The 15112-nt window shown below is 60.1% G+C and overlaps 1 protein-coding gene across 2 annotated transcripts; it reads right to left on the bottom strand.

Annotated features, from left to right (window-relative positions):
* Positions 1-637: 637 nt before the first annotated feature.
* On the bottom strand, positions 638-6775 carry PITX1 (paired like homeodomain 1). 2 transcript variants are annotated; one of them, XM_037508237.2, is made up of 4 exons: positions 6710-6775; positions 5837-6075; positions 3357-3589; positions 638-1469 (listed from the first exon to the last, which is right to left on the bottom strand). In XM_037508237.2, the coding sequence occupies exons 2-4, from the start codon at positions 6000-6002 to the stop codon at positions 927-929; spliced, it is 942 nt and encodes a 313-aa protein (XP_037364134.1). In that variant the 5' UTR covers positions 6003-6075; positions 6710-6775; the 3' UTR covers positions 638-926. The 2 variants fall into 2 exon arrangements, with proteins under 2 accessions (XP_037364134.1, XP_037364133.1); XM_037508236.2 differs by lacking the exon at positions 6710-6775 and having other exon boundaries at positions 5837-6343.
* Between the last annotated feature and the right edge of the window lie 8337 nt (positions 6776-15112).

Below are 15112 nucleotides of genomic sequence, written 5' to 3'. Positions count from 1 at the left end.
GGAGAGCGGGTGTGCAAAGTGGGCGCGGCGCGGGGCCCCGGCCGCGCCCCGAGCTCTCCCGGCTCGACTCTTGCACGGCGGGCGGTGAGGAGGGGGTTCTTCGCCGGCGCGAGGGGGCCACGTCCTCGCCCGGGCGCGGAGCAGAGGGCTTGGGCCTGCAGCAGGCTCGGGGACTGGGGTGCTCTGCGGCGAACCCTTTCGATCCCCCCTGCCACGTCCGCTCGGCCAGCTGCGGCTCCGTGGCCTTAAAATAGAAATCCGGGACGTGGAGAGGGCGAAAGCTCTTCGGGGCACGCCGGGGCCCTGTGCGCTCCTCGGCACGTCCCCATCCCGGACTGGGCACCGTCAGGGCCGCCCCAACTCGGATCCGATGCGAGCTACGGTGTGCTCGGCAGCTCGGCCGGGCCCGGCTCGGAGGGGCGCCTTGGTTCCTGGCGGGGCCGGGGAGGGGACTGCTCGGCGGCTCCGCGCGTCCAGTTCCCCGGCGTGGCCGTTCAGTCCGGGTCCGGCGCGGCGGGAGCGCCGGCTGCGAGGGCGTCCTGCCCGGGCCGCCCCGGTTTCGGGGTGCTCCCCTCCCGCGCCGCTGCCGCTCCGCCGAGTGGCCCGCCGGGCCCGAGGGGGCGAACACGCACCGCCCGCGCCCTCCCGAGGGAAATTGCAACTCATCCGTTTTTGCGCGGCACTTTTCTCCGACAGCTTTTGTCTGGTCTCGTTTTATGTTTTGGTTTTTTGTTTGTTTTTTTTTTTTTTTTGGAGGGCGGCGTGGGGCCCAGGAAAGCAAACACAAATCCAACCCGGACGTGGGGAGTGGGGAGGCGGGGGCTGCGCAGGCGCGCGGGCCGCGAACCGGGCCCTGCGCGCGGCCTCCGCGCCCGCCCCCGCCCGGCGCCGAGCCGGCCGCCGGCCCGCGTGGCCCGGCCGGGCGGTCAGCTGTTGTACTGGCACGCGTTGAGGCCCGAGGCCGGGCCCTGCAGGCCGCCGTAGCCGAACGACGAGTGCTGCTTGGACTTGAGCCGCAGGCTGGCGAGGCTCGAGTTGCACGTGTCCCGGTAGACGCTGTAGGGCGAGGCGGGGGTGCCGTACGGGCAGGCGCCCGGCGACATGGCCGAGTTGAGCGAGGAGCCGGTGAGGTTGTTGATGTTGTTGAGGCCCGAGTTGGGCATGCCGGGCACGGCGCCCGGGCCCATGCTCGACGGCATGGTCATGGAGGAGATGGAGCTGGGCGCCGAGAACATGGACTGCGACGACAGCGGGCTCATGGAGTTGAAGAAGGTGAAGCTTTTGGTGGAGAGCGGCGCGGGCGCCAGGCTCTTGGCGGCCCAGTTGTTGTAGGAGTAGCCGGCGGCATACACGTCCTCGTAGGGCTGCACCAAGCCGCTGAACTGCGGCACGTAGCCGCCCTTGCACAGGTCCAGCTGCTGGTTCCGCTCGCGCTTCCGCCACTTGGCTCGCCGGTTCTTGAACCAGACCTGGGGGAGGGGGCAGGAGAAGGGTCAGGGCTGCCCGGGGCGGGAAGGTCCCCGCCGACACCTCCCGCCCCTTTCATAATATCGTTTCTCTTCTCGGGTATTTCTGCCCCTGCTTTCTCTCCCTAACGATTCCTTTCCTGTCCCCAGAAAATAGGAGTCCGTTCCTTTTTCTGATCTTTATGCTCTCCCCCAAATTAAATCCGTTTTCTTCTTACTAGGGACCCGCTTTTGTTTTTAATAAAAGAATCGTTTTCTTCCTCAACCAGTCCATCTTCTTTCTTCTCCCCCACCCCCCAAAACGGTTCCCGTCTGTCTCCTACATGTTCCTTCTCCCTTGAACACAAAAGGTATTTTTCTATCCTGAAACGTAGTATTTCCGTCAACTGCTACTCCCGGTCTTCAACCTATTTTTCGTTCCTCAGATAGTCTGTTTTATATCTTTATTGCCAATATTTGATGTTTTCATTTCTGCCCTAAATGTTTATTTTCGTTGGGGCTGAACCACTTTCTTCTCCCTCAAACAGGCCATGTTCTTCGTTATCCCCATTTTTGATTCTTTCATTTCTTACCCAAATACCTCCCTCTTCTTTTCAAATAGCTGAACTTCACCGTTCCTCTTAAGTAGTTTATTTTCTCAAATGCTTGTGCTTTGCTGCTCCCTTGAAATTTCATGTCTTTCCTGCCGCTTAAATATATGCCAAATGGGTTTCTGTGCAAGTATTTAATTTCCTTTCATATCTTACTAGTTTCTCTCCAATCTCCCCCTTCACTTTCTCCCACAAAAGCTGTAAGAACGAACCTCTTCTTTCCCAAAGCCTGATCCTTGTGGACCCTTATTCGGTCTCATGCCTTCTGCTCTCCCCAGCCCTCCCCCAGCCCTGGACTGAGTTTCCCAAGGTAGCTTGCAGGATCTCCGTGCTCCCCATCTCAACTTTCTCCAGTCCGCAGCACTACCACTGCCTATCATACCCCCACCCCATAAACCCAGGCAGGATTAGTGAGTTCAGGATTACTGAGTACTGTCTATACTCTGTCCTACTGGGCTGGCCATCCTGGCTGGCATGCGATGAGAGCTGGGGTTACAGCAGATACTGTGGGCCAGGTGGGACTTTTTAGTCTTACATGCTTTCTATAGCCGATTATTTGCGCACCCAGAAAAGAAATGATTTTTGTTGCTCTTGACAGGGAAAACTTCCTTTTACTGGGAATCAAAGGATAAGGAAAGGAAGGATTCGCTTTGGGCTTGGGTCCCAAAAGGGTAACCTTAGCCTGAGGGTGACCCGTTCCCTTAAATTTCCAGTCCTCCTCCCTCCCTTTCCCAAAGAATATTAGGCAAAGGGTTCAACTGACTGAATGGCTGGGGACGAGTCAGGTGGAGAATACCCTGAGATTTTGGAGAAGCTAGGAGAAGATGGGACTGATGACCTAGGAAATTCTGAGATTCCCAAAGCTGGGTACTTTCTATGCTTCTCCCTGGGCACCAGGCAGGACCTGCCTTTCCCTTTCGTTTTCAGGGGAAGGCGCCAAACAGCTTCCGAGGTCCCCAGCGGAGGGAATCATCTACTCTTTCTAGGGTGGTAACATCCGAGTGGGCCCTCAGCCCTACCGGGCATGGGAGAGTCCCTGGGGCTGCCGTAGACCTCAAGGACGAGTCAGAGGGGTCAGAGGGATCCAAGGTGGCATCAGCCGAGGGACAAAAGTGGCCAAATGCTGGGCAACAGCTGGGGTGAACTGGGGCTTAAGATGGAATCTCCTCCGGCGCAGGGAGGGAGCAGGTTTGGGTGGTGGATAGAGTGAAAGTCTGAGCTTGGGTCTAAGCTTTCCAGGGCTGCGGCAAGGTCAGCCAGCAGCCCTCAGCGCGGTCCCGGTAGGCGCGCCCCAGCTCACCCTCACTCGTGGCTCGGTGAGGTTGGTCCACACAGCGATCTCCTCCCGCATGCTCATGTCGGGGTAGCGGTTCCTCTGGAAGGTGGCCTCCAGCTCTTGCAACTGCTGGCTTGTGAAATGCGTACGTTGCCGCCTCTGCTTCTTCTTCTTGGTGGGGTCCTCTGTGCCACCACACCCCGTGCCGCCGGCACTGCTGTCCTCTGGCCCCTTGGGTTCCCCGCTGCGCTCCTTCTCTGAATCAGGCAGGACCGGGCGGTCAAGTCGGGTTTATACCCTTTTGTAACCCATCCCGGTTCCACCGAAGGGCCTGCCACCAGAGCTGGCAGCACTTCCTCCCACCAGAGACCCTGGGATTGCCCCCATTGGAAATAGGTCGTTCTGGTGGTTAGTAGTCACCTCTGGTCTGGCATGCCTAGGAGAAACCCCAACCCGCAGCTGCGGGCCTACTTTTCCAACTCTGCTTCCTCTCAAGCACTACTGCTGATGTCAACCACAAATGTTCAATTTTGCTGTGGAATCTTAGGGCTCTAAATCTGTGGGGGTCTCTGTTTTTACTAAACCAGGTTCAGATCTTTCCAGCCTGAAGCGAACTGGTCAGTGGCGCTAGAGCCAGTCAGTGGCCCCAAACCCTTCTGCTTTCTTATCTCCAGGGCTGTGTGGGAGTCCTGTCGGACAGGCACACACAGTGGGGTTCCTGGCCTTAGCTTCAGGCCTGGAGTCCCAAGGCCCAGAAAATCCCAGCCCAGAAGTCCAGACAGACAGACTCTAAGTGAGCTGGGCTCTAGCGGCTCTCTTTTTAAGTTACATAAAACACATGCAAGTCACAGAAACAAAAAATTTAAAAACAAAACACCGAAGCCGAGAAGAATCCCACAGCTTCATGCCTGACAACACAGAAAGGGTCACAAACTCTCTAAAACAGGCAGGTAGGAACACAGAACAAATGCAAACTTAGAAGCCAGAGTAACCTTGCAAAAACACCCCTAACTAAATACAGCGCCGTGCATGTGTAAACTTCAGGCAGACACAGGCATTTATTTCTTGTGGATTAAAAAAAAAAATGTAGGTTGTAAATAGATTTTAAAACTCCTTCTCAATAATGTCCATCTAGGGATAATTTTTAAATTGCGGGAAACTAGAACTATAGATAATTTAAATTCCGCAAATAATCATGATATAAATGAATTTTAAGAAAATCGCCGAGAAACGCGCCATTTTGGTCTGACTTTTAAAAATTTCCGGAATAATATTGTGCGTAGATTTTTCAAATTCCAGAGCAATACCCAGAGTACAGCAATTCTTTCTAAATCGAAAAATATAGTTAAAATATTAAATTTATCTTATCTTCATTACATGTGGTTTTTCCTAAACTACATTTTTCTGGGACTTAAAAATAAAAACCAACCCAGTACCACGCTTAAAACTATCGAAAACAAAAGCCTGTAGTTCAGCGCTGATTGTTTTTTAACCAAGCAAACCGAACCTCTCAGAGAAAGTCACTTAGGGATGCAAAACAGAAACAAATAGAGATTAAAAACGTGTAGAGAAACCCTCAGCGGAGGATTAAGAAATGAACGCAGAAGAGGCGCCACGGGCCTGGGAGTGGGGAGCCCGGCGGCGACCCCAGTGAGGGTGGCGGTCGAGGGAGCAGTTTGGAGACCCGGGAGGTCGGTGCAGGCGAGAGGGATTCGCCGCGCGACTGCCAGCGCCGCCCACCCGCCGGCCCCGCGCCGAGCAGGGGGAGAAAACCTCGAGCTCGTGCAGAAAGGCTGCGCCGCCGAAGCTTGCCCGAGCCCAGGCCGAGCCCCGGCCCGGCGGCCTGGCGCTGCCGGCTTCCCCGACGCACGTGGGGCTGGGAACCCGCGCCCAAGGCTGGGGTCCGGCCTCTCGGAGGCGAGCCGCGCCCCTTGACCCCCTCGCCTCTACTGCCCTCTCCACGCCTGCCTTTGCCGTGAGACAATTCCCCAAGTTTACTTCCCTGACTTTTCCCGCCCACCTCCTCTCGGGGGCCACTCTCCCTCTCAACAGGTCGCCCACGCTCTCTCGGGGCGCCTACCCCCCTTTCAGCCTTCCCGGGCACTTTCTGGGCCCGCCGCCCCCATTCCCTTCTCGGTCGGTTCCTCTCCGCGGCACCTACTTGCGCCAACCCAGCCTTCTCGCTCCCTGCTCCCCTCTCCCCACTCCGTGCGCTCCCGGCGGAGAGGGGCTGTCCGCGCGCCCCTCGGGGTGCAGGTCCGTGCCCGTGCGGGTCTCCTGCTGCGCGGGGACCGCGTGGAAGCGCCTCCATCTAGCACTAAAATCCCGCTCCGGAGAGCGAGGCTGCCCGCGTTCCCCGTCAGGTCCAGGACGGGGAAAGGAGAGGCCCCGACGTTCCCGGGGCGCGGGGGGCGCCTGAGTGCGCGGCGCGGGCGCCAGGCCCTGCCCCCGGCCCCCCGCGCCCCGGCCGGCTCCGTGCGCCCCGCGCGGGCGGCCGCGCTTACCTGGCAGCTCCGTGTCGGACGACTCGCTGGCCGAGTTCTCGAGCGGCTCGCGCGGGTCCGCGGCGCGGGCCAGGTGGAAGGCGGGGCCCATGTCGTGCGTCGGCGGCGGCGGTCGGAGCCCCTCCGGCAGCCGCTCCAGGCTCATGCCCCCCTTGAAGGCGTCCATGGAGGCGGGGACCCCGGCGGGCGCTCCAGGGGCCGGGGCTGGGCGCTCCCGGCCCGGCCGCCCCGGCTGCGACCTGCGGGGACGAGAGCGCGGCGCCTAAGCGGCGGCCCCCCGGGGGTGCCCGAGCCGGCTGCGCCGCCGCGCCCGCCCCATGGACCGCCCAGGGCTGCGGGGCCGGGCGCGCGGCGGCGGCGGCGGCTTCTCGCGCCCGGGCGCCCGGCTCCGCGCTCCGCGCTGCGCTCCCGCCGCTCGGGCCTCGGCCGCCCGCCCGGCCCCGGCTGCGGCTGCGGCTCCAGACCCGGGGCCGGTTCCTGAGGCTCGGGACGGCGCCGGCCGAGTCTGTCTTAAAGCGACAGCGCGCACGCCAGGTTCCGGCAGGCCCCGCGCCAGGGGTGGTGGGTGGGTGGGGTGGGCCGGGGGAGGGGGCTGGGCGGGAGGGAGCGCGCGGGCGAGGGAGCGCGGGCGGAATCCAGCGCCGAGCCGCCCGCGCCGCCGCGCCCTCCGCGCTGCCCTCCCTGCCTCCTCCCGCCCGCCGGCCGCGCCCGCGCCCTCCCCCCTCCGCAGCCACCTTCCCGCCGCCTCCCGCCCCCTCCCCCCGCGCCGCCCGCCCGCGCCGCTCCCTGCTCCCCGGTGACACTCCGCGTTCGCCCTCGGCCGCACAAAAGAAACCGCATCTGGCCTGCAAGCCCCGCGCGGCTCGCGCCCACCTCGAGCCCCACTTGACTGGTTTTGCTCAGAGTCGACGCCTGTCTGGGCCGCCTCGAAGTCCTCAGTCCCCGGCGAGAGCTGCCCGGGACGAGTGGACGTTCCCCGAGCAGGATGGCACCGCGCGGGCGCCTCCGAGCCAGCGCCAGGGCGGGGGCAGGGCCCGGGGCGCGTTCCGGCAGCTCCCAGCGGCGTCCCCGTCGAGGGGCCGCGGGCCCCTCCTCCCTCGGCCTCTCCTCCCGGGACCTGAGCCGGCTGAGTGACAGCAGCCGGCGCTCTAATGGGCCCCCGGATGCTGCCTCCTAATTAGCTTGGACCCTCTCCCCCAAGGCCGCTTCTCAGGCCTCCCCCTCTGCACCGCAGTCAATTTTCCGGGATTGGGATAGAACTGATGGCTTCTAATCAGACGAAACGTTTCTGTTGGCACCAGGCCGCTGGCGAGTGCAGCGGGAGACCCCAAGAGCCCTGTCAGGCCCCACAGTCGCTTCTGTAGGACGCTCCCCCCCACCCCCACTTAGTTCTGTGCTTCCGACCATCAGGCCAAATGGGCCCGGCCAGAGCTTTGGCAGCTGCGGAGTGGGTGTCTACCCTCTGCAGGGCAGGTTTGCGGTGACCTCAGGCCTCTGCCTTAGCTCCCCAGAGCTGAGGGCGCACAGGCATGGCGGCCAGGTGACTGCAGTCTCCCAGCCCAGGGTCACAGCTCGGGACGCCGGTCTTCCTGTGCTTCTTTCCCACACAGTGGTAGCTAAGCTGCAGCACTGGTGGGCACCAGATGGGCACAGACAGAGACCTTACTCAGCCCCCCCCCTCCATTTGTGATCACCTCCTTGAGTCCTCCCACTTCAGTGAAGTTTGTTGAAGGATTTTGTTCAACACTTGCTAACTGGCCCTGAGACCTCAGAGTCTTGAGCAAGTAGGCGACAGCTGGGATGTTAGGGGGCACCTCTGACTTGTCCCTCTGGTCACAGCTGGACTCCGTGCTGATCTCTGTCCCTGACTGGCTGACCAGTTCCACCAGACAGGAGTGCTATGTAGGACAGTGACCTCGGGAAGCACTGCCTTACTCTCCAGGCCCCATGCCCGCCTCACCGGATGGGCCCAGTGCATCCTCACATCCTCCTGGGGGGCTCAATTTGGGATTGACGGTGCAGGCTATGAGGCTCTGGGACATTCTGCAGGCATTGCCAGCAAACGCGTGCACCACCGGCCTCTCCATCACAGGGAGGCACCCAGGCTCTTGGTGAAGGCCGGAAGCAGGCTCAGGTGCGGGCACAGGGAGAAAGCAGGCCTGCCCCCCATTCCCAGCTCGGGGCAGAAGCACAGTTCCTTAGATCCCAGCCCACTGTGGATCCCGGCCCTCTGGGTGTCTGTGGCCACCCGGGGCAGGGTCTAAGGTCTGAGGCCAGAGGAATGATGTATCCCCAGACTCCCCAAAGGGAGGCTCAGCCACTCCTGATTTTTCTTCCCAAAGGGAATTTGTCCTGGTTGAGAAGCCCAGGGTGAAATTAGTCTTGGTATGGAGGAGAGTGGGAGGGGGACACAGGGAAGGAAGGTTGTTCAACATTTCCCCTCTCTGCCGTCTCTTAACCACATTCCTCGCTGAGCCTCCTGCAGCAGCAGATAGAAGGAGTTGAGGTGCTGTGGCACCCCAGGGAGAGCCCTCTACACACTGCCCTCTGGGTAGCTGCCTTCCCCAATAGTACGGCCTGTCTGGAGGCATGTGCTGGGTACACACAGACATGCACCCACCTGGTAATGCTGGGTACAGCCACATATGTGACACAGCTAGGCTGCTGAGGCCCAGAACACTGATGCTGTCTGGCATGAAAACTGGCGGCTGTGGGTGTGTTTAAGCCGCCGAGTGTCAGATGAAGTGGAAGCACCGCGCACCTCTGGTGGGCACCTGGAATGAGTGGTCTGTCTGCGGGCATCCAGAGGCTGAGCTTCATGGCCCCCCACTCCTCAGAGGGTCTGTGGAGTCAGGCCCTCCCTGGCATGTGACAGCAGATCTAGCTATTGAGTCTGAGGGGCTCACTGTTGAGACATTTAATGCAGTTATTGAGCACCTGTGGTGTGCTCCTGCATGTGGAAATCTTGATGGCTGCTGTGGAAAAGGCCCTCACATCTTGGCCGGCAAAGCCCCATGTCCCTGGGAACTTGGAGCCCCAGCATGGGGCTGGCACTAGTGGGCACTCTGGGGGAGTCTTTCGGGCCACAGGCAGTGCTGAATGAGCAGGGGGACAAGGAATTGGAAGCTCTGGCCTGATCTTGGGTGTTGGCAGGGAAGGGATCTGGACACTCTTCGTCACCAGCCGCACCTTTTGGTGGCCACTATCTGAGGTGGGGTGGGGGCTCATTGCCCACTCAGACACGTCACACACAAACACAGGACAGGAGGCAGCTCTTTCACGAGTAAGAACAGCGCTTGTTCCCCTGGTTTTGCTGAGAGATCTTGGGCGAGGCTTAGCTTGCACTGTGCCTCAGTTTCCATGTTTCACTTGGGACAGCAATCCCTGCCTGCTCTTTCAGCCTCTAGCTCACTTGATGATGGGATGTGAGGTGAGGAGAGAAGGGGCTTCCTGGGGCCGGAACCGTGTGCCCTCCTCCCGGCCCCTCCAGGTCACCCAGAGCCTCAACGATTCTGTTACTTGCAGGAAATTTGGGGCTTAGAGTCCTAGCTAGGCTGAGCAGAGGTGCCCGGGCTGTTGTGGGGATTGAATTAGGGTCCGTAGGGTTCGGACCCTTCCTAGGGCTGGGCTCCTTAAAAAACGGACTTGGTGCCCAAGAATGGTTTAGTAATTTATTCTGGAAAGGCTGGTTGGAGGGTCCTCATGGGGGCATCCTTTACCCATAGGGGTACCGGTACCTGGCCCTAATTTTTGTGTCAGAATTGAGGGATTTTAGGAAAAGGGAAGGAATGTGCCATGGCTTGCCCTCGGGGCCATCCATGACTCTCCGGGACATTCCAGCCCTAAGCCTCTTAGTCCGGGGAGAAGTTCAAACTAGAAAACCCAGTTTTGGGAGTGCAGCGGGGACCACCTACCTCCTGCGCTTGATCTAACACCCTCTCCCTAATAAAAGCTCTTGTTTCTTGAAAATAAGCAATTACTGGGCAAAGGGAAAAAGAGGTGTTCAGGTAGGGGCCAGAATGGTCTCACTCCATTCTTCAGGCTTTCCAGGACCTCAGCCCGAGGCTTCATGCCAGTTGGGGTTCCCCAGCCTGTCCTGGCAGGGAGAGCTGGGATGTATTTAGGCGCAATGGCTGCATGGGGCACTGATGGGAACATGGACTTGGAACTCCGTCAGCACCCTCCTTGCGGGCTCATGCCACAGCCTAGCTAAGTCGTTGGGTGCGATTGGGTTCCTGAGAGTGGCTGAACAGAGGGGAAGTGAAGGCCAGGAAAGTGGCAGCGGCTGGCCATGCCACTGGAAACAGCCCGGGAAGAGAGGAGCTTTTGCGGTAGCACGGTCCACTCTCCCCAGCGGCTGAGTTCCAGAGAGAAAGTCACTCTGAGCCTGGCTGCAAGGTCAACAGTTGCTGCCCCTCCATCCCACAGTCTGTTCTGCGTGTCCCCATCCATCTCTTTCCTTTTCCCAAAAGACATGCGGAGCCCCAGAGCAGTCTGAGGAAAGTGCAGAAGGCCAGCAAGCACCCCTCTTGCGCTGCCGCTGTGCCTACAGCTTTGCCATTACCTTAGCCTGGCGGCGTCAGCCAAGTGGACAGCAGCCTGGGGTTGCCTCTCTGGCCGGGGGCTGTCAGAGGCTGTTGGTATGCCAAGATATCCCAGCCTTCGTTTCTCAGAAAAGTGGACTCATATTTTTAGATGAAGCGAATTCCTAAATCGGAAAAGCTGGAGACCAGGATGCCAGGCTGGGGTCCCCAACTGTGCAGTACAGGGCCAAAGCCAAACCATTCCGATTTAGGAGCCTTCTCAACTTTAGCATACTGAGACCCGGTTCTAGAGAAGCGGCTGTGTGCTCAGAACCATTTGTCAACAACCAAACCCGGGAGAAGCCCGGGGCGTCTTTATTGGATTCTGCGGAGAGCGTTTGGGTTTTCTCTTAGGCTTCAGGGAAAGCTAGACCCGTGCTGGCAATGGCAGGCCGCAGCGGGCTGGGGGTTCCCCCCAGCTCTATCGCGGGACATCAGGGTCTGCGGCGAAAAGAGCCCACACATGTCTGTTGCTTTTCTGGGGCGTAGTTGCCAGAAGGAACGAACGAATGAAGCGGTTTCGTTTGGGGAAAATACCCTCTTGACGCGAAGCTAAAGCCCCAGACCCGCCATACAGAGGTGCCAGAACCTTCCCTGGCGCAGGGGCCCCCATCCTGGGGCGCAGCAGCGGAGCGGCGGGGCCCCTTCTGCCAGCCGGGCGCCCGGGCTCCCAGCACCAAGCGTCCTCCCCGAGGACCCCTGCGGCCCGCGGTGCCACGAGGGGCTGCGACGGGCGTCCAGGCAGTGCCCTTTTACAGTCTGGGCCCGCGCCCCTGACAATGCTGCTTTCTTAGGGTGTCCGAGCCCGAAGCGTGGGATGGGCCCACCGGCAAGGAGAGGGAGCGCCGGCCCCGGCGGCTGAGACCGAGCCCCGGCCGCAGGAACGCGCTCCTCGCGCTGCCTCGATGGCGCCCGGCCTGCGCGCTGCGCCCTGACCCGCGCCGCGGGCTGTACCCCGCCAACTCCCGGAGCGCACGGCGTGGCGCCCGGCCGCTACCTCCCCGCGCCCCACATCGCCGAGCCCTGCGCCCCTAATCCAGCGTCCCGTACCCCACCTGGGCTGCGCGGCGTCTGCGGCTCTTCGGCTCCGGGCTCGCTCGCCGCGGACTCTGGCTGAAGTTTCGACTCCGGCAGGGGCCCCGGGATCCAGCCGCGTCTCCGGCTCCGCGCGCAGCTTCGGCCCGGCTGGTTCGCTACATCCCCGCGTGCGAGGTCGGGGCTGCCTCGGCTCGACCCGCTCCACCCGCCGCCGCCGCCCGTCGCCCGCGGGGAAGGCGGGGACACGGGCCGGGGAGGCGGGAAGGGGGGGAGGGGAGTCGAGGCGCTCGCCAGGACGGGCGAGGAGGGGGCGGCGCGCGGGCCCTCCGGCTCGGGGTCCGGGCCCTCCTCGGGCCGCAGGCGCGGGTCGGCGGGGCGCGTGACCGGGGTCGGAGGCCGGGAGGCGCGCGGGCGTGGGAGGGACCCGGCTGCTGGCCACCGAGTCTCCGCGGTCCCGGCCTGGATCCGGTGCACTTTCTCTCCCGGGGCTCAGTTTCCCACCTGGCGCGTCAGGGGTCGAGCCCGACTTCCGTTTAGTCGGGGTCTAATCGGGGTTTCCCCAAGGGCTGCAGGGTGACGGTCAAGCCGGGGCTTTAAGGTCTGACCCTTTCCCCCTTCCAGCTCGGCCTGCGGGAGGGAGCTGGGCGTGCATGTCGGCGGGGAGCGCGCACTGAACAGTTTGGCAACCGCGGAAGTTTGAGGACAGACCCCAGAGTTTGGGGGGGAGGGTTATTGGGGAGGGGCAACCTTCCCACCACTTGCCCAGCTTGGAGGCGCACCCCCCCCACACACACACCCACACTTCCCCAGAGGCTGGGTTGACAGGGCACGGGGAGACTACCACACCAGGACACACTTGAGTGGCCCCTGTCCACCCCCTGCCAGCACACTCTCCAGCGGCAGCCCCGCGCCTCTAGTGCAAGGGAAGGCCTTGGCCCATGTGGCTGCACACGCCTGTCTAGGGCTGGTGGCCATTGGGAATTGAGGCGAACTGGGGAGCTGCCCCCCACCCACCCGCAGGCGACCGGGTCCGCCACTGTCACCCAAGGCCAGATAACCCTCTGCCCGCAGCCTGGTGTGGGAAACCAAGTGACCCAACTCGCTCCTTCTTCCCCCAAGCGCGCAGTCCGAGGCCGCAGCAGTCGGGGCTGCGAGATGGGGCAGGGAGCGAGCGGGCTGGGTGGATCCGACCGTCGGGAGACCACGGACCGGAGCAGCCGAGCCTGCCAGCCTAGGGCTGCGGGGCTCCGGGGCAGCCGCTTGGGCGCAAGGTGCCGGGAGATGGCAGTGCGGCTTCCGAGCATCAATGTTTCATGAGGTGCCGTCACCGGCGGCGCCTCCCTGCCTGGTGCTCGCCAACAGCTGCTGCGGGAGAGGCCACGGCCCCGCGCCCGCCCTGGCGCCCGGCTCGCCTGCACCTTCAGGGCTTCCTGGCCTGGGGTGGCTGAGACTCGAGACCCCCTCCACAACAAAGCCGGGAGCCGTTTGGACCCAAGCTCGCTGAGGCCGCTGCGCGCAGCCCGGAGGGCGGCCTCTGCACCCCGCATTGCTGTTTCCGGACTCCAAAGCCTTGCTTGGACCCTGAACAGCCCTGACACAGCTCTGTGTGTCTCGGTGGACACAGGACCCTAATGATTTGGAGCCAAGACCTCTACGCGGGCTTTCCGACCTGGAGCTGGGGTCAGCCAGGCAGAAACGCAGTCTGAGCTGGGACCCTGTGCCGGGGACATTCTAGCCTCTCTTGCTCCGCCTTGCCACGATGTTGGCTGTTGTATGTGTGAAAATGGTCCTGTGGCTGGTCTGTCCAGTGGGCTGCTAAACTGAGTGGCTTTTGATTTTATCTATCAGCCTTCGCCTCACAGCATCTCCCCAAGTTCCGGGGACTCTTTGGAAATAAATGCAACCTCTGGACCTTTACTATTGAGGGACAGCTGTCACCTAGCTGGGTGGTTTTCACTCTGACATCGGCACTGGGAAATCACAATTTCCTGCCCTTGCACACTAGTGACTTCTGGGGTTTTGTGCCCAGCAGTGATGGTGTATGTGACTCCTTGCATGCCCTTGTTCAGTGATCCCATGGCCAGAGTCGGAATTTTTGTGTCTTTTGCTGCTGTGTAACCTTGGGCAAGCCAGAACCTCTCCCAGCCTCGGTTTCCATCCCCGTGAAATGGGAGAATAGGAGTTTCCTCCTGGCTGAGAAATCTTGGTGATGATGGTGCAGAGTGGAATGGGCCTGTGTTGGGGTAGGCAGCTGGGCTGAATGTTAATTGTGATAACTGCCAGGTTGCTTTGCTCTTTAAAAGAGTTTACTCTTGTTTTTGTTTACTTCTTTCCCCAGCGTGGTGGTGTTGGCTGTGTCAGGCAGAAGCAGGTCCCTTTTCTGATTTAGTGGACCTGCCCTCCATCTCCTTGGGAAGGTTTCTGACCAGGGTAGCCAGGCAGGCCTGTGTGGTGGGTTGGGACTAAGACCTGGAAGCTCTTGGGAAAACTGCGGGGGGCTGCTATGGATCAAAACTTACTACACTTCTTCAAAAAAGAAAATCTCTCAATTTCCGTTATGTTTAGCCAACTTGGGGCACATTTATTTCCACTTTGAAGGTAAAGAAATTGGGCATCAGACAGAGGAAGAGTGGAGCTGAAAATCTCAGGAATAGAGGTGGCACAGTCCTTGTACCTGAGGTTTACTTTAGCTTTGCGCTTCCAGGTTTCTAATCAAAAAAGGTCAGAAGAACACACTTCCTTTGCCGTTTCTCCCTAATTAACATGCTTCCTCTAATCAAAAGTTTTTCTCTCTGGTACACACACGACTCTGAGATGAATTTGTCACGTTAGTTCACACTAAATCTAACAGGCAAATGTTTTCCACCATGTTTGCATAGAAAGGGACAGCGATTCCTCATGCATTGTTTATCTCAGTCCCCAGAAAAGGTAGAGAGTGTCTGTCTCCTCACAGCTTTTATGGAAATAGTATTGAAATGAATATTTGTGTAATGATAGATTAAAGCCTTTTGTCCCCACCATTTATAGGCTCCATGAGAGCTGGGCTGAGCCTGTCCCCAGCCACGGGACCCTCTTTAGAGTGGACAGAGAGTTTGGGTTGTGCTGATGGGCTGGGTGCAGCTCATATACCTACCCCAGAACCAGTCACTGTGGGGAAGACTGACTCAGGGCTGTGATTGGCCAGGCGAGGGTGATAGACTCCACCTCTGAGGTTGAAGTGGGGGCACTCTGTCATCTTAAAGAATAGTCTCCACACTCATTCAAGAATACTGGCTGCTGTCCTCCACAAATTCTGTGAGCTGCTGGTGGCAGGAAGTGCGTTGGTATCGAAAGAAGTCCCTGCCCTGTCAAGGTTCCCAGGGGACTGCTGATGGTGCCAGTAGCCTGACAGGCCCTGGCTCTGTTGGGAGAGTCTGAAGTCCACCAGGGTTGGTCATGCATTCCTCTATGGAGAGAGGCGGAGAGCTACTACAAAGTCTGAAGGAGGTTCAGAGTCTGCTGACTCATGTGTAGGGATGTATCCACAGAGTGAGGAAACATGTCTGTGAGGAGGGACTTAGAGCCTGTAAAGGTAGAGAGGAACCTCTGGGATCATGTAGGATATTAATTTATTTGAGTGTATTCTGAGCTTCCTAGCAGCCAAAGCAAAAATAGA

This window comes from Talpa occidentalis, unplaced genomic scaffold (genome assembly GCF_014898055.3).
Source record: "Talpa occidentalis isolate TD23 unplaced genomic scaffold, MPIMG_talOcc4v2.1 talOcc4.13, whole genome shotgun sequence".
NCBI classification, from domain to species: domain Eukaryota; kingdom Metazoa; phylum Chordata; class Mammalia; order Eulipotyphla; family Talpidae; genus Talpa; species Talpa occidentalis.
This window is presented reverse-complemented; position numbering and strand designations above follow the sequence as displayed.